The following is a 24,517-nucleotide window of genomic DNA, read 5'->3' on the forward strand; positions in this document are numbered from 1 at the left end:
TGCCTCATAAGGTATGCCTTTGTGGATGCCCGATTGAGCACATAGTTGGAGCACATGACAGCATCCAACAAAAAATTATTTGGCAAAGACTTTACTTTGAGCATGCACCTGCCCATTTCCATCTCTGACCGATTTTGACTCTCTGCCAGCCCATTCTATTGCGGAGTATAAGGCACTGTACATTGATGAATAATACCCCGAGCTGCCAAAAAATCAGAGAATTCACCAGACATGTACTCTCCCCCCTTGTCAGTGCGTAGAGTAAGGAGCTTGTGCCCTAATTCATTTTCAGCCATGGCAAGCCAATGTCTGAAGCATGGGAACACATCAAATTTGGCCTTCATGCCATATATCCAAGCAAATCTGGCGCAGTCATCCATAAAGGTAGAAAAGTAAAGGTAGCTCCAAGAGATGTTGTCCGCATCGGCCCGCACACATCACTATGCACAAGGTGAAGCTTCCTGGATGCACCAACTGTCCCATCTTTTGGAAATGAGAAACGGTGCATTTTGCCCAACAAACAAACATGTTCAACCGGTGCATGCATGGGTGGGAGAGCAACCACCATGTTTTGTGAATGCATTTTAACCAAGCTTCTGTAGTTGAGGTTACCCAACCTTGCATGCCATAAGTGGGAATCTGAAATAACTGATTCAACCACCAAATCTGCCTCTATAACAGGCTTATAGCAGGGTGTTTGTCATAAACATCAAGATGAAGAAAGTGACCCAATAAGTACTATAATGTCGTACCAGTTGTCATACACGGCACATCGATAACCATCAAAGAGAACCCGAAATCCATTCAGGGATATGGCTGCACTGGAGATGAGGTTTTTTTTTATACCTGGGACAAACAAAACGTCCATGAGCGTGATCGTATCACCTGAAACTGAAGTGACCTCGACTTGGCCAATCCATTTCACGAGATATGATGCATTGTTGGCACATGTGGAGCAGCCCCCAATGTCTGAAAGAGTGATCTGCAAGAAGTGATGTGCTTAGAAGCACGACTGTCGAAGCACCAATCTGACTTAGAATCTAAGACAGACAAGGCTGTAGCATGCTTCTCTGGATGGTACTGGCATGTCACCATGAAAGCCCACTCATGGTGAGCAATGTTTGCTTTTTGTCTTTGATCGTGCTCTTCTCGACGTTATTCCTGATCGCATGTGCTGTTGTCCATGTTAATCTAAAGTATTTGTAATTCACATATTCTTTGTTCAGCCAAGGAAAGGGTGCTTTGAGATACGTAATCGAGAAGGAGGAATGGCATTGGTGCCATTCTACAAATAATCATTTAGTGTCGTGGAAAATGACACTAGTACCATCATGTGTCTTAGGTTCCTATAAATATTATTTGGGAAGACACTAATGTGATAACCTTGACATCTGGAGAATGGAACTTGTGCCATTCTCTACCATTCTCCACCACATCATGTAGGATGGCACCACTACCACTCTCCACAAAGTCTCATGGAGTATGGCATCGGTGCCATTCTCCACAAACTCACATTGAGATTGGCATTAGTGCTCAGATGAATTTGTGGAGAATGGCGTTGGTGCCATTCTCCACAACATCATATTGTTACCTGGAGAATGGCATCACTACCATTCAACAAATGGACCACATGGGTTATTGGGTCCATCAAGCTTGTCCTCAGCTGAGATCATACCCATCCAATCGTTGCTTTCCATGGCAAAAATAAATCCCTGAAGGAAAAATGTGCACTCAAGAGTAGCCTCAAGGCTTTCACTGCAAAATGAGTTGGCTGTCCAAAAATGACAACAAATGTCAGGCAGTGACAAACCAAAAATTGACTGCTCAAACAATGAGCTAAATGCACATGCTGTCCCCAAAAATATGACTTGCAAAACAATATCTGTCTCGTCAAAGGACCCCCCTGCCAAAGATAGCTGTCATTATCAGCCCAAAACAAGGGGCAAATGTCTGCAAATGTATCCAATGATCAATTGAGCTGTAAATGTCCCAGATGGAGACTGTGTGCCTCAAATCTAACAAGACAACAAGCCCAAATCAAGGGGCAAATGCATAATATACCCAAATTGAGGTGAATAAAGCAAATGTCACTGCAATGGACAGCAAATCTGGCAAAAGCCCCAAAATCTGAGAGGGCAAATATGGGGACAAATTGGGAAAAGCCCCAAATTGTCCTACAAGTTGCAAATGTGATTCAATGTGCTGCAATTCCAAGACAATGTCAATGTTCCTGCACGTCAATGTCTACCAAATGCCCAAAATTGCCTGTACCAAGCCAATGTCACTGCAAATTTCAACAAAATTGACAAGACCCCCAATTTCTGGAAGGGCAAACCTGTCAAATTTGGGGCAAATGACCAAAAGCCCCAAATTTTGTTGAAATAAAGAAAATGTGACAAAATAACTTGCAAATCTAAAAACATCCCGCAATCTATCAGCAATAGATCCAAAACCCCAGTGTCGGAGTGAAAATGAAGTCAAAAAAGGGAAAATACTGCAAAAACCCAAAAATGTGACCAAAAGGAGCAAATGTCACTGCAAAATCTGCAAATGTGACACAAAAGCCCCAATCTCTAGAGCAAAATCACCTCAATGTCACTGCAGTGTGTGCAAACGTGACATAAAAGAGGGTGAAAAGCTTCAAATCCAACTATACCAGGCAGATCTGAGTCAAGAGGGAGAGAATCCCAACCAAATGGTGCTAAAGCAGGTTGGATGACCTGGAGGAAGGCCTAAATGACTGAAAAGAGTCCAAATCTGACCAAAAAACCTCCCAAAACTATTCAAAAATGCTCGAGATAATTACTCTGTAATATAAAGCAGCAAAATTTTCACGTGTGTGTGTCTGTGTGTGTGTGTGTGTGATCCCATTAAAACCTACCAAACTGCCAAACTCGAACAGGGAAGCGTCAACAATAGGAGTCTCAATGCCAATTTCTCTTTCAAGTTTTAGGATGTCAAATATTAGCTTTTATCCAAGGCAAGCAATCAATATTTACCAAGAATAGACTTCTTAAGGGGATGTATGCTGCTCTTTCAGAGCTCACAAAAAACTTGCAACATGCACGTGCTCACAATTACCGATAGATATAACAGATAAGGGAACTAAAATGCAGCGATACCTGCTTTTCATGGCTAGATCTTCAAATCCTTTGGCCGAAATTGTTCCTCCAAATCCAGACCAAGCAAATATGCGAAGCTTTCCCTCCAACCGGTTAGCAACATGAGAGAGAATCTCATCACTATGGTGATCACATCCACACAGAGCAAGCTCTTCCACGCTTCTTGGAAGGCTGTCCAATGCTGAATCGGATAAATGCCAACAGTCCTGCCTAAGTGGAAGAAATGTAGTCAAAACCAAAATAACATACAGCTTCTTCACCAGCTTTTAATGAACAATGGAAGCGTACAGTCCAGAACTAAAGTTTGACAACATCACCTCATACAGGTTAATATCCTAGAATCTGAAACTGGTGGAGCAGTCTCATTTCAAAAACAACTAGATGCATTGAAACATTGCTGTGAGTTATATACTAAGGTCACAAAGACCGTGAAGATCAGGTTCACTGCAATCCAACTTTGCCACTAATCAATGATCCTTTGAATACAGATTTGGCTTCACACCCCATCACTAAAGATAATCTTCTTTATGGAAGTTCTGAATAGCCTAATTAAGTCCAGCAAACAAACCTTTTGCCAAGCTCTTACCAGTTCAAAGGCCAATGAAAACAGGAAAACAAAGCTAAGAGATTCTAGTTGGATTTAGTCTCAATCTCTCTGAAGCAAAACAGATAAGTATCTTATCCTTTGGGCAGCTTGAAGCCTGTCAGTTATACTCACTAAACATAAAGGCATTCTAGTAGTGTAACACTAGCACTAGCTTTGGAAGGCATATAAACCGCAGCAACTCAAATGACATCAAGTAGCTTGTTGATGTAGCACCAGCTTTGGAAGGCATATAAACCGCAGCAACCCAAAGGACATCAAATATCTTGTTGATGCCTGAAATAAGAACTTGTGAGAGTTACACTGCTGCACAACTTCCCATATGGTGTACAAGTCACGAAGGAATACATTAGACGCTTACAAAGTATTAAAATATTTTGCTCAACGCAGTAGCTGTCCGCAAATTTTAGCAGTCAAAATTTCGGACATGGCCAATAGGTTGGCCAAGCACATACTAACCACATAGGATTTTTTAGGAGGATGTATCAGTTAGTAAAAGAGCCACTATCATTATGATAGTGGCTTGTAGTCCCATAGATCCCATAGGGTATCTATCTCTCTCTCTCTCACTCTCTCTCTCTCTATATATATATAGCTCTCATACCAGTCTATACCTAGATGAATCCAGGAACATTCCCAAACTCATCCTCTAAAAACACAACATAGTGCAGTTTCAATCTCACGATAGTCACTCATAAGATTGAAAACCATAAACTCCATCACGCATAGCAAGGACTAGCTACTATGACATCCCCACTGACGTCATCAGCGCCCAATAGTGGGTGTAGACCATAGTATAAAAGTATGCTCTCACACATACAAATCCACACACCCACACATGCTTGAGCATCCATTTATACAAAGTCTTCGTACTGAGTTTATGTCGGCACTCCGGAGGTGAAGGGCAAACTCAGCCATGACAAAGGCTAGCACTAAAGGAGAAGGCTAATCTATATATATATATATATATAGCTCTCATACCAGTGTAGCTAAGCCAGCTAACAGCCTAGCTATTTAAGCCCTAACCTTCAAGTTCATTAGGGGTACAAGATTCACCCTTAAACTTGGACAAAACAATCTTATCCTTAGCATCTTTGTCCTAATGAGTGGGTCCTTTGGGTTCAGCAGATTTAACAGTTTGTATATATTGATGGAAGGGCACGACTGACCTGAGATCTGGTGGTAGAGTTTTGTACTCATTGAACCTTTGGCAATGACCATCCCCTTCAGGAATGATGCCCTTGGAAGCATTGCCTCTTTGTGGTTTCCTACTCTATGAGCTGTCACACCACTAGAATGGTAAGCCTGAGGTTCAGCATGGATATCAGCATTTGAATCTGAGTCATCATCTCCAGGCTGTTCCATGGGCTTTTTCTCTACATGGACTTGGTTTCTTCTGAGCTGGTCAAGCCTTCTGTCCATAGTTGCAAAGGACTTTTGCATCCTAAGTCCAATAGCCTTAATCTCCATGGTAATCTCTTTGAGCACTTGCAATATAGGATCTAGACAACCAATGTTGATCTGCTGCTCTTGGCCTTGCTCATGTGAGGAGCCAAGGACATCATTATGGTCCATGCCCTCCTCTTGAACTCCCTCAATGGAAGCCTTGCCCGCCAAACCTTCCTGCACCATGGAATTAAGTAGAACATCACTCTTAGGGATGGATTCAAGATCTCCCATCTGCTACTTCCTTTTATGACTCCACGCCTCCTTGCAAGCATGTTTGTAACCCGAATCCAACTGGAAGTGAAACACTGCCTATAACTGTTTAGAACATTGTTTTGAGTCCTATTTAGAACATTGTGTAGAGGAACTGTTTGTGATTTAGATGTAGGCCATTCTATGGGCTATCCATAGGTGCCAATTATTCCTCGATATGTGCCTTGTACGCCTAGTTATAGTCAGTTAGGACTGTTGGTACAGTTAGTACATGTACCACCTAGGTCAGTTGGGACACTTAGTCCAATTAGGGCTTTTTTTTTTTTTGGCAAAAAGAGACTTCTATTAAGTATTAAAGAAAAACCGTTAGAGCAAGCTCCATATGGGATACATCATGCAATGCACGAAAAGCTCAAGAGCCAAAAAGAAAGGATTGAGGCTGATAGTGCCATCTCAATCCGGTAGAAACCTCCGAGAAAAAGGGAGAACCTCTCCAAACTCGAAGAAATATAGTCCTTCTAGAAGAGGCTGCCCGTGAAGGGCCCTGCATGCTAGCCCATATGGCTATCAAAGTGTGAACCGTGTCAGACCAAATACCCGTGAAAACCTGTAATGGGTGTATCTGGGTGCCATCCAAGGCCTCAGTACATCTGGCTTTCCAAATATGCCAAGAGGAAATGCTAGCCAAAATCTCCCAAGAGGTGTCCACTGAAACATGAGAAGCTCTGAAGGGAGTAAGTGGTACATCCTGTAGAGAGCAGGGCTCTATCACCTGCTGGCGGACCGAGAGTGCCCAAGAAGAAGGCTCACCCTCATAAAACACCTGGGGCCCGGTAAGAGATAACCATGCGACCGAGCCCCAACTCATAAAGAAAGGGGAAGTGTGAAAGATGCTGAGTATCCGAGCGAATTGGGACACTTAGTCCAGTATGGGCATTTAGCCCTAGGGTTTTGTAATATTGGCTCGCCCTTGATCCTCCACTCATTGTAGCAGCATTTTCAATACAGCAGCTCGCTTTTGCTCTTCTATCACTCATTTCTGAGCTTCCATTGTCTGCCATAGGCAATAGTGGTATCAAAGCAGGTTCCTTCAACCATTGGCAGCCTCCCCAAGCACTTGTACTTGCATTTGGAGCTGTTTGGCAGCCTGCACGGCCCATTCACCTACTGGTCGCCTCATATCCCTAGGCACCCTTAACACGTTGGATGGACAAAAGCAGTAGAGCCCAATCCGCCTTCACAGCCACCCTCATCCACGTTTAAAACACAGAACAACAACAATCACAAGGCAAAAGGCATCCATTCAACCTCATTGTCTCCACACAGACCTTCTGAGACAACTCACACTTGGATACATTTTCTCTAGAAGCCAGACAACCTTAGAAAGAAACCCAATGGACCTCACAGCCCAACACAAGCTCCTACTGATGACTGAGCTCAAGTTCACAAAGCATACAAAGACACATGAAACATAATTTCATCTCTGCAAACGTACTCCACAAGTGCAATTGTTCACCATGCTCAACCACTTAAGGTCTTCACCCATCTCATATACAAGTTATTTGCATCTATGAGCTCTCATCAAAATTCTTTGAGTCCGAAGTAAACCAAGCTCTCCTACAAAAGCTTGCTATCCCTCTTGGTCCTATGATAATCCTTCTCAGTTTCTCCAAGCCTTAGTATAGTAGAGATGCCACCCCTACCATCCTTACCTTATTTCTTGAGAGCTCTTCCATGGTTCTTCCAACCCATGCACTAGCAATACTTCACTTCCATGTTGCAACTCAAGTCCGAGTGCTCTTCACAATATCCACGTTGCCATGAACCTCCAGCCACAACCAACTACTACAACCTCCTCTCCTACTGCTCACAGAGCATCCGCGATGCCTTTCTCCTTCATGTGATTATATCCAACTACTATTTTCTTGCTCTTAGAGCACGCCGAGCTCCCAAAACTCACGTATCTTCCTCCAAAGCTTTTTCAGCCTGCAAAGTGGTGACACCTCCTTCGTCCAAAAGCTTCCAAAGTAATAGCCAGCTTCCTTAGTCTACGTGATTACTTGCCTGCCACAGTCCGTCGCCTCTCCTTCACATGATCATAGAAGCTCCTGATTCCTCTGTTTCAAGAAACTCCGAGAGCCCACAGTCTGTCAAGCCACCTTCTCTTCTAACCATTGTTGTTCAGAGAGTATCTCGGTGCTTTCTCCTTTATCGATATCTAGTATCTAAAGTCTCCTCTGACCAAGATCCTACAACCAGCAGAAATGACGCCATAGCCAGGCTTCTCCATCGCCAAGCCCCAGAACTTCATAGCTCTCTTCTAAGCAGCAGCCCAGCGTCTCCTCACCATCATCAGACCCCCAGCTTGTAGAATAAAACAACCCCCACTGCTTTGGTCCCCTCTCAACTCAGCTCTTCATCACTGGCCATCCTTCCACCACGAGCTCACGTTCTCAGCCAGCCAAGGAGCTCAAAGATCCTGTCTCCACCGTCGTCTTCTTTCTTCCAGCAACTCTCTCTGTCGCTCAGAAGGCACACCCACCTATAGAGATGCTCCCCAGAACAAAACGACCCCCAGCGCTGCAGTAGCGTTGCACCACCTGCTCTCCAAGCTCCTTCAAAACCATCAACCTTCAGTCCCTCGACTCCTTTGCTCTTCTAAGCTCCTCCTAGCCCACACCATAGAGCGACCCCTGAACCCGATAGGCATTGCTGTAGCCTCCTTCCTGTGGTCCTCACGAAGCTCCCCACCTGCGAACACTCCTCCCCTCCTCTCGTTCTGCGACCCTCCAAGCCCCCTTCTCTACGTGAAGTCCAGACCCTTCCTCCTTTCGGCCAGCCGCCATCTCCACATTCATGCCAGCTCTCACGATCCAGAACCTCCTCTTCTACGTAGCACGTTGCATGGCCTCCTGCTTTTTTATTATAGCCACGTCACCTTTTGCTTTTTCACCACTCTCCCACTCTTTCAACCTTAGACCAAGGTGCCTATATTCCAACCTTAGGCACAACACATTTGCACATAATCTTCTAGCACATTTTTATTGCTTGATTGCCACATATAACCGCACGTCCGTGAAGCCCACAGGCCATGACATGGATGTTCCCACAACTTGCAACAAATCAAAAATCACTCATGGCAAGATAAACACAGGACACAGGACGGCAATGAAAAGCATGTCATTCCACACCAATTGCTCTGGAGTGTCTGATGCACCCACACTGCACTTCATTATCTCCCAGAAGTCCTTGGAGAAGCATCTGCCTCAAGAAAGTATATCATCAATGTGGAGTCTTTTATGAGAGTATCCATAGCTCATTTCCACAACCAACTAGCTATATACATAGCTATGCACTCACCCATCAACATGCAACAAGTAAAAAACATTTTTTCATTTTTATCCACACATCTCTAGCAACCCCTACTCTTCTGCTGTGACATTCATGTCCAGCAGCTAAAGAAAAACATCAGCAAAACACCTGGATCAAAAACAAAGCAAGCTTGTACTCTATGCCTCTTCTTTTCTCCTCTCGGATCAAAAGGATAACTTTGAACCCTCCATTGCCAGATATGCATAATCCACCATCCTCCTGGATCAAATGGAATCAACAATACACCAAATTGATGTAGCCACCAGCTCCTTCCATGTACCCACATCCTCACTAAGCCTCTAGGATCCCATATCTTATCCTGCCAAGATATTACATAACTCCACTGGCTATCAGCCGTCACACTTATATTATGAGTCTTGCTCATCTTCACATGAGCTACATCTTTTGAGGTCACAACCTCACACATAAATCTCACGGGCACTACCACCTCATAATCTGTGATTAGGGACTTCTCAGCATACCCTATTGCCTCAACCTTGTAAGTTGCAAAACTTAACCCATCACATGGATTATCAAGATCACCCAGGAGCAAACAAACATCCTTCCCACCTGAAGAATGCTCAAACATATCAGCACATTCTTTCTTGTCATTGCCAACCACACATGCAAAATCCACAAGGGTATCATCAAGTAAAGCATCTAGCTGATCATCAACCACGCTATCACTACCATCCTGCTTAACATGCATGCTAGTGTTTACATTCTCTTTCAAAGAGATCAATGCTAACATATCATCCAGTGCATCATCAAGAACACAATCCAGCTCATCAACTGAATCACCATCATCTTGTAAACACTGAATCTTAACATCATCATCCACATCACAGTTTGCATGCACACAATCAACACTTGCTGACTGCAGGTCTTTTACTTTATCAATAATAGCCACATCAGCTTCATCACTATCACACATGACTAAGCTCTCATCTTCACTACTAATTTCACCTCTTTCTTCCTCACTTGTTGAACCTGAAATCTCAACCCCTTCGGCATGCACAATCACAGTGTCAACCACAACCTGATTGCATTCAGCCATCATAGGCACATCATCACACAACACTGGAGCATGATCATCATCTACACACACAGACTTATCCTTAGCTACCTTTAATGGGCTCTCAACCTTTTTGCCATCTGTGGCAGCAACCCCTTCTCTCGGGCTCTCTTCTGCCACCTCACACAGAACTGGTTGAGCAACACCCTCCTCCATAGCAACTGACAAGCCTCCACTCATAAGTGTAATGATTTTCAGCTCCCTTACATCATCAACTCTATATGCATCCGGTTCCTTCAACAGTGAAGACAACTGACTCTCTTCCTCTGATGAGATGCTCTCTTCCTCTGTCTCACTCAACAAATCTATCTTTTCATCTGTGACTGTCTCCTCAAGTTCCTCTTCCAATTCCAGCCTACAGCTCATCACATAATCTAGTACTCTCCTTGCACCAACTGAACTTCCTTCTCCTCCATCCATAGCCTCTCTCCTATTATTTTGACCTCTGCTTCTTCCTGCAGTCTCCATCCAATTTAGGCTGAGTGTTTTCATCAGCTCCACAGCTTCATGCAAATCCTTTCTCAGGGAATCATCCTGCACAGGAACAGACACCGGCTCTCTCTCTGCATATGCCTTAATCATTTCTGGCCTGCTGACCAGGGTTTTAGGCTCCTCTTGCATGCCAAGCTGCCTCAGTTTCTTCACTTTCCACTCCTTCTCCCTAGCCACTCTGATTGCGTCCTCAAAACTATCAATATTCCTCAGCTCCACCTTCAAATGGAGTGAAGGCTCCAGACTGCTCCAGACCAGCCACAAACCGGTCTCTCTTTATCATCTGCGGGGGTACTTCAGGAACCAAAGCCTGACACCATGGACTCCATAGTCTACCAAACTCCATCAGATACTGATCCACATCCTGACTATCCTTTTGCTGAATTTTGCACAACTCCTTCCATACTTCATTAGGGCTCCTGGATTGTGCAAACCGTGCAAGAAAAGTTGCTCTCACCACTATATACTCCGGATTTTGCTGCTGAGGATGACTAGTCCTGAAGGTAGCCACTTCAGTCTGCAACCATGCTTTTGCATCTCCCTGCAAACAATAATTCATGATCTGAAACAAAATCTGAGGGGGGTTGCCCTATCCTTCATAAGTGTTGTAAATTCCATCTTTTCCAGGAATCTCACAGCATCCTCATATGGCATCCCCCAAAACTCTGGAAAGTCCTCTGCCATCTCTCTCAGCTCTTCAACACTACAACTGACTGCACAACTTCACACTTGTAAACTGAAGTGCACAGTCCTCCGTGGAGGCACCAAAACGTTGATGGACAAAAGCAGTAGAGCCCAATCCGCCTTCACAGCCACCCTCATCCACGTTTGAAACACAGAACAACAACAATCACAAGGCAAAAGGCATCCATTCAACCTCATTGTCTCTACACAGACCTTCTGAGACAACTCACACTTGGATACATTTTCTCTAGAAGCCAGACAACCTTAGAAAGAAACCCAATGGACCTCACAGCCCAACACAAGCTCCTACTGATGACTGAGCTCAAGTTCACAAAGCATACAAAGACACATGAAACATAATTTCATCTCTGCAAACGTACTCCACAAGTGCAATTGTTCACCATGCTCAACCACTTAAGGTCTTCACCCATCTCATATACAAGTTGTTTGCTATCTATGAGCTCTCATCAAAATTCTTTGAGTCCGAAGTAAACCAAGCCCTCCTACAAAAGCTTGCTATCCCTCTTGGTCCTATGATAATCCTTCTCAACTTCTCCAAGCCTTAGTATAGTAGAGATGCCACCCCTACCATCCTTACCTTATTTCCTGAGAGCTCTTCCATGGTTCTTCCAACCCATACACTAGCAATACTTCACTTCCATGTTGCAACTCAAGTCCGAGTGCTCTTCACAATATCCACGTTGCCATGAACCTCCAGCCACAACCAACTACTACAACCTCCTCTCCTACTGCTCACAGAGCATCCGCGATGCCTTTCTCCTTCATGTGATTATATCCAACTACTATTTTCTTGCTCTTAGAGCACGCCGAGCTCCCAAAACTCACATATCTTCCTCCAAAGCCCTTTCAGCCTGCAAAGTGGTGACACCTCCTTCATCCAAAAGCTTCCAAAGTAATAGCCAGCTTCCTTAGTCTACGTGATTACTTGCCTGCCACAGTCCGTCGCCTCTCCTTCACATGATCATAGAAGCTCCTGATTCCTCTGTTGCAAGAAACTCCGAGAGCCCACAGTCCGTCAAGCCACCTTCTCTTCTAACCATTGTTGTTCAGAGAGTATCTCAGTGCTTTCTCCTTCATCGCTATCTAGTATCTAAAGTCTCCTCTGACCAAGATCCTACAACCAGCAGAAATGACGCCATAGCCAGGCTTCTCCATCGCCAAGCCCCAGAACTTCATAGCTCTCTTCTAAGCAGCAGCCCAGCGTCTCCTCACCATCATCAGACCCCCAGCTTGCAGAATAAAACAACCCCCACTGCCTCTCTGAGCTCGCTTCGGTCCCCTCTCAACTCAGCTCTTCATCACTGGCCATCCTTCCACCACGAGCTCACGTTCTCAGCCAGCCAAGGAGCCGTCGTCTTCTTTCTTCCAGCAACTCTCTCTGTCGCTCAGAAGGCACACCCACCTATAGAGATGCTCCCCAGAACAAAACGACCCCCAGCGCTGCAGTAGCGTTGCACCACCTGCTCTCCAAGCTCCTTCAAAACCATCAACCTTCAGTCCCTCGACTCCTTTGCTCTTCTAAGCTCCTCCTAGCCCACACCATAGAGCGACCCCTGAACCCGATAGGCATTGCTGTAGCCTCCTTCCTGTGGTCCTCACGAAGCTCCCCACCTGCGAATACTCCTCCCCTCCTCTCGTTCTGTGACCCTCCAAGCCCCCTTCTCTACGTGAAGTCCAAACCCTTCCTCCTTTCGGCCAGCCGCCATCTCCACATTCATGCCAGCTCTCACGATCCAGAACCTCCTCTTCTACGTAGCACGTTGCATGGCCTCCTGCTTTTTTATTATAGCCACGTCACCTTTTACTTTTTCACCACTCTCCCACTCTTTCAACCTTAGACCAAGGTGCCTATATTCCAACCTTAGGCACAACACATTTGCACATAATCTTCTAGCACATTTTTATTGCTTGATTGCCACATATAACCGCACGTCCGTGAAGCCCACAGGCCATGACATGGATGTTCCCACAACTTGCAACAAATCAAAAATCACTCATGGCAAGATAAACACAGGACACAGGACGGCAATGAAAAGCATGTCATTCCACACCAATTGCTCTGGAGTGTCTGATGCACCCACACTGCACTTCATTATCTCCCAGAAGTCCTTGGAGAAGCATCTGCCTCAAGAAAGTATATCATCAATGTGGAGTCTTTTATGAGAGTATCCATAGCTCATTTCCACAACCAACTAGCTATATACATAGCTATGCACTCACCCATCAACATGCAACAAGTAAAAAACATTTTTTCATTTTTATCCACACAACGTGTGGGCACTTAAAGCTTCTCCAAGCTTTTCTATCGCGAGAAAACCTCTTTTCGGTGCTGCTGCTGCATAGGCGCCTGGAAGACTGCACATTTCGGTGCATCTTTTGCCTCAGCTGAGCTGCTCTTTGCCGTACTTCACACGTGTGGGCTGCTGCCATTGTACGGAATGTTGTACGGAGAGTTTCAGGCATTTATTACAGCTGTACAGGTGCATTTATTGTCTGGTGCTGCTGTACGGACCGCGTACAGCTTGTACGGTGCATTTACAATAGTGTACGGGCCTGTACGGTGCATTTACAATAGTGGACGGGCTTGTAAGGTGCATCTACAACTGTGTACAGACCTGTGCAGCGCATTTACGACTGTGTACGGACTTGTATGACTGTGTACGGACTGTTTCGGAGCAGTTCGTTGCCCTCGTGAAGCGTGCCAGCTTTTGGAGCAGTTTGGCACTTGCTACAGCATTTTGGAGAGACTGTTTCCACCAACTTTGGAGTTTGGGCCTTGCTGCTACACTTTGGAGCATTGAAGGTCACCATTTCTAGGATTTGGGTCTGGTTCTTGCACTCTTGAAGCCACACATTTGCTGTTCATTCAGCTTCTTAGTTGGAATAGGAAGTTATTTGTGCAGTTGAAATCCTTGAGGCTTAAACAGTCACTAGTTCTTGTAGTTGAGAGTTGTCTCTCTCCTTATTGCCTTTGTCCATTGTACTACTACTTCTCTACTTGCATCAATGGCTAGCAAAATTACCTTTTTGGAATGCTTGGAGATGATGACAAGCTTGATGGTACCAATTATCCCATGTGGTCATACATGATGGGACATGTTTTGGTTGCCAAGAATTTATGGCATATTGTTTCAGGTTCTGAGGCCACGCCTACATGTAATGCCACTTCTGGTGTTACACCTACCGCCTCTAGTGCTACTTCAGGTGATGGGTCTTCAGGTGATGGGTCTAATGCTACTTCTAAAGCACCTGCAGCTACTGTTACAAGTACTTTACCTCCTACATAGGAGCAGATTCTGTGGGATGGTCGTGATGCCAAAGCCTATGCCTTGATTGCTCTTTCACTGAAATGAGTTATTATTCCTCACATCCGGTCCTGCAAGACAGCTAAGCAAGCATGGGATCAGCTTGCATCCTTGTATCAGGTGTGGAATGAGGCGAGGGTTGCCTATCTCCGCAAGCAGTTGAAGGACTTGAAGCTTCAAGAGGGTGGTAGCATGGATGCCTATCTCACTAATGTGAGGATTTGAAAGAGCAATTGGCCAACATTTATGAGATTATGCCTAATTCTCAGCTTGTTTCTAATACCCTTGATGGGTTGCCTGATTCTTATTAAGGCTTTGCTACTACATTGAGATTGGTTGCAGGTGCAATGCCAACCATTTCTCATTTGACCAGCTAGTTGCTCTTCTTCTTTAGGAGGAGCAAAGTCGTGTGATCACAATGCTTCTATGGCTAGTGATCAAGCCTTTGTTGCCTGGCACAAAAACAAAGGCAAAGGCAAGGTTTCAGCTAGTAAACCCCCTCATTCACATGCTGATCATTCAAATGGTGCCTCTTCTTCAGGGGATAATATAAAGAAGAAGAGATGTAACAATTGCAGGAAACCTGGGCATGATATTTATGAATGCACGAAGCGGATTGCATCTGAAAAGAAGAAGAAAGAGTCTGGTCTTGCAGTATCTAGGTCTTCTAGTGCGAAGGTCGACATGAGTCAGCTAATTTTGCACAAGACTAGCATTGGGCTTTCTTGGTTACATGTCTATATAATCCTGATGTTCATGATGCTTACATGGCAATTTCAAATGTTCATGATGCCTGGTTCTTTGATAGTGGTGCTAGCAAGCGCATCACTTCCTACAGGAAGTTATTCAGCTCATTAGAGCATATCTCAGGGGGGCAGTGTCACATGTGCTAATAATACATCATACACCATGAAAGGTATTGGGCAAGTTGCTCTTACTTCTGTCTCTGGTGGTATTGTGACTCTAGAGAATGTGCTTTATGTTCCAAGCATTCGCAAGAACCTCATTTCTATTTCAGCCATAGCTACATGTGGCTATCAGGTTCTTTTTTATGGTGTTAGGTGTGCAGTGTATGATGCTACACATGCCTTTACCATGGTCTTGACTGGCACATTGACCAGAGGTCTTTATAGACTTAATGAAAATGACAGGTGTTTGGATGATGCTGCACTTGCAAATGCACATGCCTTTGCTCTTGATTCTACCATGGCAGATACCCATTTGTGGCATGAGAGGTTTGGACACCTCAACTTTGGAGCTTTGGTGACCCATTTGTGGCATAAGAGGTTTGGACACCTCAACTTTGATATCAAATTGCGATAGATTGGATATGTACGAGTGTGAAATGGGTACCAAACTTTGCACAGGTCTTATCCTAGGTGGTTTCCATGTTCCTACAAAGTTTCATATGTATCGGAGCTGGAATGTGCACACGGAAAAGGGAAATTCCCAATTTCACGTGCCATGTGGGCCAAATGTGAAGGAAATTGTCAAATTGGGAAAGATTTGGACATGTGTGAGTGTCGGATGGTATGGTTGTTGATCTTTCCAAAATGCATATGCCTTCAAGGCATGTTTGTGAACCATGCTTACTTGGTAAGATGCACGGTGCTGCGTTTCCCAAGGATGGGAGAGTTGGTGCCTCATGCAAGCTTTATCTGGTTCATAGTGATGTTTGTGGACCCATAAGGGTTGCAGCTCTTGGGGGATTCTATTATTTTGTCACTTTTATTGATGACTTCACCAAGTAAACTTGGATTTTCGCCTTGAAATCCAAATCTAAAGTTTCTTCATGCTTCAAGAATTTTGTTGCCTTGGCTGAGAATGAGATTGGGCTGCACATTGCTCACCTAATACCAACAGGGGGGGTGAATACATGTCAAAGAAGTTTGCTGTTTTTTTGGCTTCACGTGGCATACATCATCGATGCACAGTGCCTTATACTCCTCAACAGAATCCTGTGGCTGAGTAGAAGAATGGGTCAGTGATGGAGATGGCCAGGAACATGTTGAAAGGCAAACATTTTCTTAACAAGTTGTGGTTGGATGCCGTCATGTGAGCTAATTACATTTTGAACAGATATCCCACAAAGGCATTGCACACTATCACAACTTATGAGGCTTGGACAGGTCGTAAGCCTCGCAATTCTCACAAGAGGACTTTTGGATGCTTGGCCTATGCTCATGTGCCCTCACAGACACGCACCAAGTTGGATGATAAAACTGTCAAGTGCATTTTTATTGGGTAAGAGCAAGGGCTATAAGCTCTATCAGCCCCGCACGGGCAAGTGTTTTGTCAGTCGGGATGTCGTGTGTGATGAATCTACCACTATGCCTTTGCTGGACTATCAAAAACAGCCCGTTGTTGATGCCCCAGATATCTTTGACAGCTTGATGCCTTTGTTTCCATCCGATGCTTAGGATGATCTTCCATCTGAGGTTGTACCTCCTCCATCTATTGGTAATTTGCAGCCAAATATTCAGCCTGATATGCCTCTGATTGATCAGGATCATTTGCACAGGTCTCTCGACTAGGAAAGAGCTGAAATCCGGAGCCCAAAAAGGTCCCCCGTGGGCTCCTTGACACATTAAAAGACAGCAAACAAGATAATCCTCCTCGGCCAGCCCATGCTAGAGCAGTTGTCCGAAAAGAGCATGCTAGTTTTGTTGCTTGTGCTTTGGTTGCTACAGCATGCAATGAAGAGCAAGGGCTATAAGCTCTATCAGCCCCGCATGGGCAAGTGTTTTGTCAGTCGGGATGTCGTGTGTGATGAATCTACCACTATGCCTTTGCTGGACTGTCAAAAACAGCCTGTTGTTGATGCCCCAGATATCTTTGACAACTTGATGCCTTTGTTTCCATCCGATGCTTAGGATGATCTTCCATCTGAGGTTGTACCTCCTCCATCTGTTGGTCATTTGCAGCCAGATATTCAGCCTGATATGCCTCTGATTGATCAGGATCATTTGCACATGTCTCTCGACTAGGAAAGAGCTGAAATCCGGAGCCCAAAAAGGTCCCCCGTGGGCTCCTTGACACATTAAAAGACAGCAAACACGATAATCCTCGGCCAGCCCATGCTAGAGCAGTTGTCCGAAAAGAGCATGCTAGTTTTGTTGCTTATGCCTTGGTTGCTACAGCATGCAATGAAGAGCCATTATGTCATCAAGATGCCTTTCAGAATGATTGTTGGTTGAAGGCTATGCAAGCTTAATTGGATTTTATCCATCAGAATAACACTCGGGAGTTGTGTGATTTGCCTCTTGGAACTAAGTGGGTTTATAAAATAAAACGAAAAGTTGATCGTTCAATGCATCGTTACAAAGCCCGTCTTGTTGCTACTATGCTCAGCAGCAAGGCATTAACTTTGAGGAGACTTTTGCCCCCACTTCCAAGATCACTACTATTCGCATTGTTATTGCCTTTGATGCCCACTTTCGTTGGGAGGTACATCAGCTTGATATCAAGATAGCTTTCCTTCATGGGCATTTGCAGGAACAAGTCTATGTTTCCCAACCTCCTGGCTTTGAGGTTGAAAGTTCTAAAAGTAAGGTATGCTGCTTGAAGAAAGCCCTTTATGGACTGAAGCGGGCACCTCGGGCTTGGTATTCCAAGCTTCATACTCATTTGCTCACACTTGGCTTTCAAACCAACCCTACAGAGGCTACCCTTTACATCAGCCAGAGTGGGACAGATTTGCTGATTTTAGTCCTTTATGTGGATGACATGCTATTGACTGGGACACATGCTAAGCAAACTGCAGATTTTAAGCATCATTTGCAGAAGATATTTGCTATGTTTGATCTTGGTCTTTTGCACTACTATCTGGGCATCAAATTCGCTAACAATGAGAGGGGCATTTTGATGTCACAATCCAAGTACATTGTATAGCTTTTGCAGCGTTTTCAGTTTGAGGATTGCAAGCCAGTATCCACACCATTAGAGCATGGTTTTCACTTCTCTTCTGAGGATGGCAGCAGTACATGTGATGTCACTCTCTATCAGCAGGCAATTGGTTGTTTGATTTACTTATGCCATACGAGAACTGATCTACAGAATGCTGTCTCAGAGTTGACCAAATATATGCACAACCCATCTATGCACCATTGGCATCCCGTGAAGCGTGGCCTCAAATATCTCAAAGGCACTCAACATGTAGGCCTTCTTTATGGGGGTGATACTTCAGTCGTCATGAATGGATTCACTGATAGTGATTGGGCCGAACACTCGTGTGTCACATTGTGGCAACTATTTCACGCTTGGTACTTCATGCGTATCTTGGTTCAGCAAGAAGCAGAGTACAGTTGCTACTTCGAGCTGTGAAGCTGAGTACAGAGCAACTTTTATAGCTACAGTGGAGTGTGTTTGGCTTCGGAAGCTACTTGCAAATCTTTATGCATGTCAGACTGCTCCTATCATCATCTTCACTGATAGTCAAAGTGCTTTGGATGTTGCACGAAATCCTGTTTTCCATGCTCAAACAAAGCATATTGAGGTTCACTATCATTATGTCAGAGAGCGATTATCGACAAGTGATATTCAGTTGTCTTATGTTCCCACTAAAGGCAACTTGGCAGATCTATTTACAAAGGTTCTACGTCAACCTAAGTTTGAGGCTTTTCAGCAACCTTTAAACTTAGTACCTTTTGTAACTTGATCTCTTGTACTCTATACAGTCATAGGTTGCTATATCCCTCCAGGATGAACATGTGCAATCATGACATTAGATATTTAGGCATCTTGAGCCACGTCCAGGATACTTCAGCCCAACCATGGAGGGAGGTTTGTAGGCCATTCTATGGGCTATCCATAGGTGCCACTTATTCCTTGGTATGTGCCTTGTAGGCCTAGTTATAGTCAATTAGGACTATTGGTACAGTTAGTACATGTACCAACTAGGTCAATTAGGACATTAGTCCAATTAGGGCATTTAGCCCTAGGGTTTTGTCATATTGGCTCCCTCTGAGCTTCCCAGAAAGGGAAAGCTGAACAATACATCAACAGAAAATCTCAGTGTAAGAAAGATATATATCAAAATCTATGTAGTGAGTTTGCAGACAATCACAGAGAGATTGCTGCAAGAAAGATATACATCAGAATCTATGTAGTGAGTTTGCAGACAATCAAAGAGAGATTGCTGCAAAGATCTGCGGGAAAAAAAGAAAAAGGATAACTGAGGATCACCAAAGACCCTATGATTGCGATCTATCCTTAGAGCCCAGAGTGCCTAATATCTAGCTTAAGTAAAAAACAAATCAAACTCCGGTCACCGTGGATGAATGCCAAAGAGCCAAAAGAATTTTCCAAAAGCAACATTTGGAAAACGAGCTCTCAGATACTGTCCAATGATACCCAAAAAATCATGAGTATGCAGACAAAGCCAGAAGAGATGAAGCGCACGCATGCACACACACACTTTTTTTTTTTTTGGTGGGAACAAATATTTTATTGCTGTAAAATAATTACATTCATATTTACTTCAAAGTGGAGTAACTACTACTCAACTGAAAATCTCAGTATAAGCTGTATACACATCATGATCAATCAAATGAGTCTGGCAGCAATCGTAGAATGATTGCTACAAAGATCGTTTGAAAAAAACAAAAGATGAAAAAAGAGGATCACCAAAGACTCTATGATTTCTGTCCATCCATAGAGTACACACACACGCGCGCGCGCGCACCTCAAACACACACACACACGAACGCACATATATATTTTATTTATTTATTTTTGTATTTATTTATTCATTTATTTATATTTATATATATCGGAGGCTTAATAACTCCTATGAACAAACTCTAACTTTTATAAATGAGTAACCAATCATGTAGCACTCTCAAAGGCTTCTAGCCATAACAAGCACTCGTATAGACTACAATGATGTCTTCGTTACATTAACTTTCCAAGTAGTATCTCTTATCATATGAATTGATGAATTGATGATGCATTGGGCATGAATATTGGACTCCCAACCAAATGCATTATGCTGGTATTGTCAGAGGTAGATGTCTTCCTTCTACTCCCTTGAGAGCATGTCAAACTCTAAAAGAACTCTTAGAAAGAGGGATGGCATGGCCAAACACTTTGCAAATCATACCTCGATCAAGGTATGCAAGGTGGCAATCTAATTGAGATGGCACGTGAGATGCCTGGTGCCATGATCTAGGTGTATGAAAGCATGGGACACCTTGATCGAGGTATCTCCATCATGCATGGTGCATGTACCCATCATCCATCATCTCATGCCCACTACCTTCTTCGAGGTATGTTTAGTTCGATTTTAAATTAGGAAATTATGTTAGGGCTTTAAAGTTTGGCATCTCATAGTGAGAGAGGGCTTCATTGTCGGTGTCCCGCTTGAAAAGCACATGACAGTGTCAGGCCTACTTGATAGGGACAGAAGGCTGTCCGAATATGGTTGTTTGGAATTGAAATGGCACCCTTTGATCTGATCCAAGGGGGTTCTCAAAGACCTACAATGATAGACATGTCATCTTCTACACCGAGACACATAAGAGTCCAGAGAGAGGGCTATCCATTGTGACAGGGTACACCAGGGAGTCGGCTCACAAGAAGGAGATGAGGAGATCGTTGGCTGATCTCGTAGGACTGATCTGTGATCAAGGTATCTCCATCATGCATGGTGCATGTATCCATCATCCATCATCTCATGCTCACCACCTTCTTCGAGGTATGTTTAGTTCCACTTTAAATTAGGAAATTATGTTAGGGCTTTAAAGTTTGGCATCTCATAGTGAGAGAGGGCTTCATTGTCGGTGTCCCGCTTGAAGAGCACATGACAGTGTCAGGCCTACTTGATAGGGACAGAAGGCTGTCCGAATATGGTTGTTTGGAATTGAAATGGCACCCTTTGATCTGATCCAAGGGGGTTCTCAAAGACCTACAATGATAGAGATGTCATCTTCTGCACCGAGACACATAAGAGTCCAGAGAGAGGGCTACCCATTGTGACAGGGTACACTAGGGAGTCGGCTCACAGGAAGGAGATGAGGAGATCGTTGGCTGATCTCGTAGGACTGATCTGCGCTGTAAAGCCGAAAGTCGTGCCTAGGCGTCATGGAACCGTATGATCAGGGGCTGCTCTCGATTGGGGTCTCTCCCACCCTCTCGATCCTGTGCTCAGCTACACCCAGAGTAGTGGCCACGAAGGTCATCTCTCTCTCTCTCTCTCTCTCTCTCTCTCTCTCTCTCTCTACACACACACACGCACGCATGCAAGAAAGCACGCACAACGCAGATGTTTGCCGCACCTATGCGAGCTCACTTTATGATGTCCCAACGCGGACGCCACCTCATATGTCCTCAATGCCCAAGCCCACTACTTGTCACTTGTTCATTGCACAGTAAGTACATGCCGCAATTGGTCACCTCCATACCCGGAGAGCCTAGGATCATGAGGGACTACGGATTGAGCATTTTGTGCACCGACAAGAGGTCTTGGCTCCAGTTTTAGCGCAAATATTTCAACCATGCTATATGCCATGGCTTCCCACCCGCTTGAAGTACAACCACCATTGTACCGATACACAAAGCAAGGGACCCCATGGACACTAGGAACTACGCACTCTTATGATTGGCCACACTTGGCCAAGATTTACGAGTCGGTACTAGAGAGGGTGATCAACACCTACACTAGATTACATCTTCACCCAGGTCAAGACGCTAGAAAGTCTACGCGTGCTTTATAGACTTTTGGAAGGCCTTCGACACTGTCCCACGATCTCGCATGATCAGGAGACTTCAAGAGATGCACATTCCAGAGGTCATGATATGGGGGGTGATGAACGCATACGAGTCTGTCAGAGGGAGAATTTGTGCCCCAGGAGGCCTAGCAGATTGGGTTGAGAGCATCATTGGAGTAAAGCAAGCAGGGATGCCCTCTTTCCCTCACTCTCTTTGGGCTCTACATTGATGAGATCACATCCTTATTGACCGCCTAGGAGGTGAGCGGTCACTGCTGGCTGATTTGAAGATATAGATACTGCTATTTGTGGATGACATAGTCCTCATATCATCTTCAACAGAGGGACTGCAGAGACATTTGGAGGCCTCATAGGTGTTTTGTAGAGAGAGAGAATCGACAGTCAACCTTGGGAAGACCAAAATTATGATCTCCAACACCTCATGTGCAGTGCTCCAACTGACATAGCTTCACTTATCGAGGTGAGCCGATAGAGGTAGTGATGTCTTATACAGGAGCAGTCCTCACAGGGCTAGTGTTCACGATGACCCATGCAGCCAAGGCACAACTCACACGAGGACAAGTAGCTTTAGCCCGACTGGAAAGGCAGTGCTTTCAGGCACACTTTCACGATCCGTCGACGAAGGGCTGCCTTTTTTACACCATATTGAGGCCAATTGCCACATATGCAGTACCCTTTTGAGGGAGTGATCTAATAGCGACAGAGTGGAGGAGATTTGAGCAGCTATAAGTGATTATGGGGTCTAGGATGATCTGGTGTAAGCCCTCAGTCCCCTAGCAGATAATATAGGCAGAGTTTGCCATGACACCTCTCCAGGTTGATGCCATTTTTCAAATAGTGGCATTCCTCCACTGAGTTTGGGTCCTATCCTCTGTAGACTACCGAGGCTAGTACTAGAGTCATGTAGACGGCTAGCAAAGAGCGGAGTTGATACAGTATGCTATGCACGCATATCCACATGGTTTGCCAAGCATGTTATTTAGATGGACCGACTTCCTCCCTTTCAGTAGAGTATGGATGCACCGTTGAGTTGATCCCACACGATGATATTAACCGTATCATACGGTTAGGTCTCCTCCTGCTCCATACATCTCGGACCGGGGGGGGGACAGCAGTTCCCCACCAAGATTTGATTCTATCATGAGAGTGTCAGAGGATGGCCTCATCATCAAACCCTAGTACCTCGAGGACAAGAGGAGTCTAGCATGCACTGAGGATTGCCATTGGATAGATGTGGGTCTCATCACATCAGCCGAGGATTGAGGTAGGGAGAGCTGCAAGCATACCCAAAGAGCAGCGGATCTTTAGGCTATGCACGCTGGGGGAGATCGAGACAGAGGAGAATATCTTATGTGTCTGGGGCAGCCTACTATGAGATTCGGGGACGATACCACTGCCTCTTTCAGAAGGCCCACTCTCACGGTTGATCCATTTCCAGGACCAAGTTTGCATTGGGCTCTATTTGATTGAGATGCGATGACACAAAGAGACACTATTGCGACAGATCAGAGAGTAGCAGGAGATGACTGTATCGTAGGATGTTGTGGCAAACCGAGCACAACGACATGTCACAGACTTTTATGCATTTGAGTGAGCTCCAGGACATGGTGGAGTGGAGGAGGAGGAGCTAGCTAACATGAGGGCACTATGGATCAATGGGGAGAGATGACACGATACTGCCGTACGAGGGATGCAGAGGCCAGACATGACGCGGAGAGTTAACAGAGCACGCATGATCGGGTCCGGCCTATCTCAGCTCTCCTCAGAGGAGATCGCCTGAGACGAGGCATCACCCTTGACGTAGCCCATCGGATTACAGAGGTCGAGGAGACCATGTCTTTCGCAACAACGAGAGACAGCTTGACAGACAGAGATCCGAGGTATCTTTGCTGCCCACCAAAGAGCCACCACGGTGCCGAGTTTCGGCTTTTGAGTCTCAGGGTTCAGTTTTCAGTTTTGTTTGTATTCTTAGTTTTGCTTCGAGCTCTCGAGCTCTTTAGCTTAGCATAGTACTCAGCAAGGGCCCTAGTGTGCCCTTTGCTTCAGCCCACCGAGGCTTGTCTTGGTTCTTCTTTTTGTGGTATACTTTGTCCCATGAGCCTGTAAGGCCTTTTGAGTACAAAAAAGGACATAGAAAATCAGTCCAAAGAAATGAAAAAAGGCGATAAAGAGACGGACAAAACCAAGAAAGACAACCAAAAAAAACAGCAAACACGATTGAAACTCGAGGATGTGAACACGCGCTACAACCGAAGCGGACTTGGGGTTAACATCAAAGCAAAGGCGGGATCCACCTCAGCCTCAGTCTCTACTTCCACCTCTACTTCATCCCTTGCTTCAACTTCAGTTTCAGTTTCAGCCCCCGCTACATCCTCACCTTCAGTTTCAGCCTCAATTTCAGCTGCAGCCTCTACATCCCCAGCTTCAGTTACTACCATCGACATACCCATGACATC

At 44.8% G+C, this 24,517-nt stretch overlaps 1 protein-coding gene across 3 annotated transcripts in view; it reads right to left on the reverse strand.

Annotated features, from left to right (window-relative positions):
- The window catches only part of LOC147892270 (F-box protein SKIP2-like), a 228,241-nt gene that overhangs the window by 164,241 nt on the left and 39,483 nt on the right, over nucleotides 1-24,517 (reverse strand). For all 3 annotated transcript variants that reach the window (XM_087388682.1, XM_087388683.1, XM_087388681.1), the window contains exon 4: nucleotides 3,123-3,328. In XM_087388682.1, the coding sequence (XP_087244808.1) occupies nucleotides 3,123-3,328 (206 nt within the window). The remainder of the gene's footprint in view (nucleotides 1-3,122; nucleotides 3,329-24,517) is intronic.

Source organism: Dipteris shenzhenensis, chromosome 17, assembly GCF_047967505.1.
Source record: "Dipteris shenzhenensis isolate YYH24624 ecotype China chromosome 17, Dip_SZ_1.0, whole genome shotgun sequence".
Lineage (NCBI taxonomy): Eukaryota > Viridiplantae > Streptophyta > Polypodiopsida > Gleicheniales > Dipteridaceae > Dipteris > Dipteris shenzhenensis.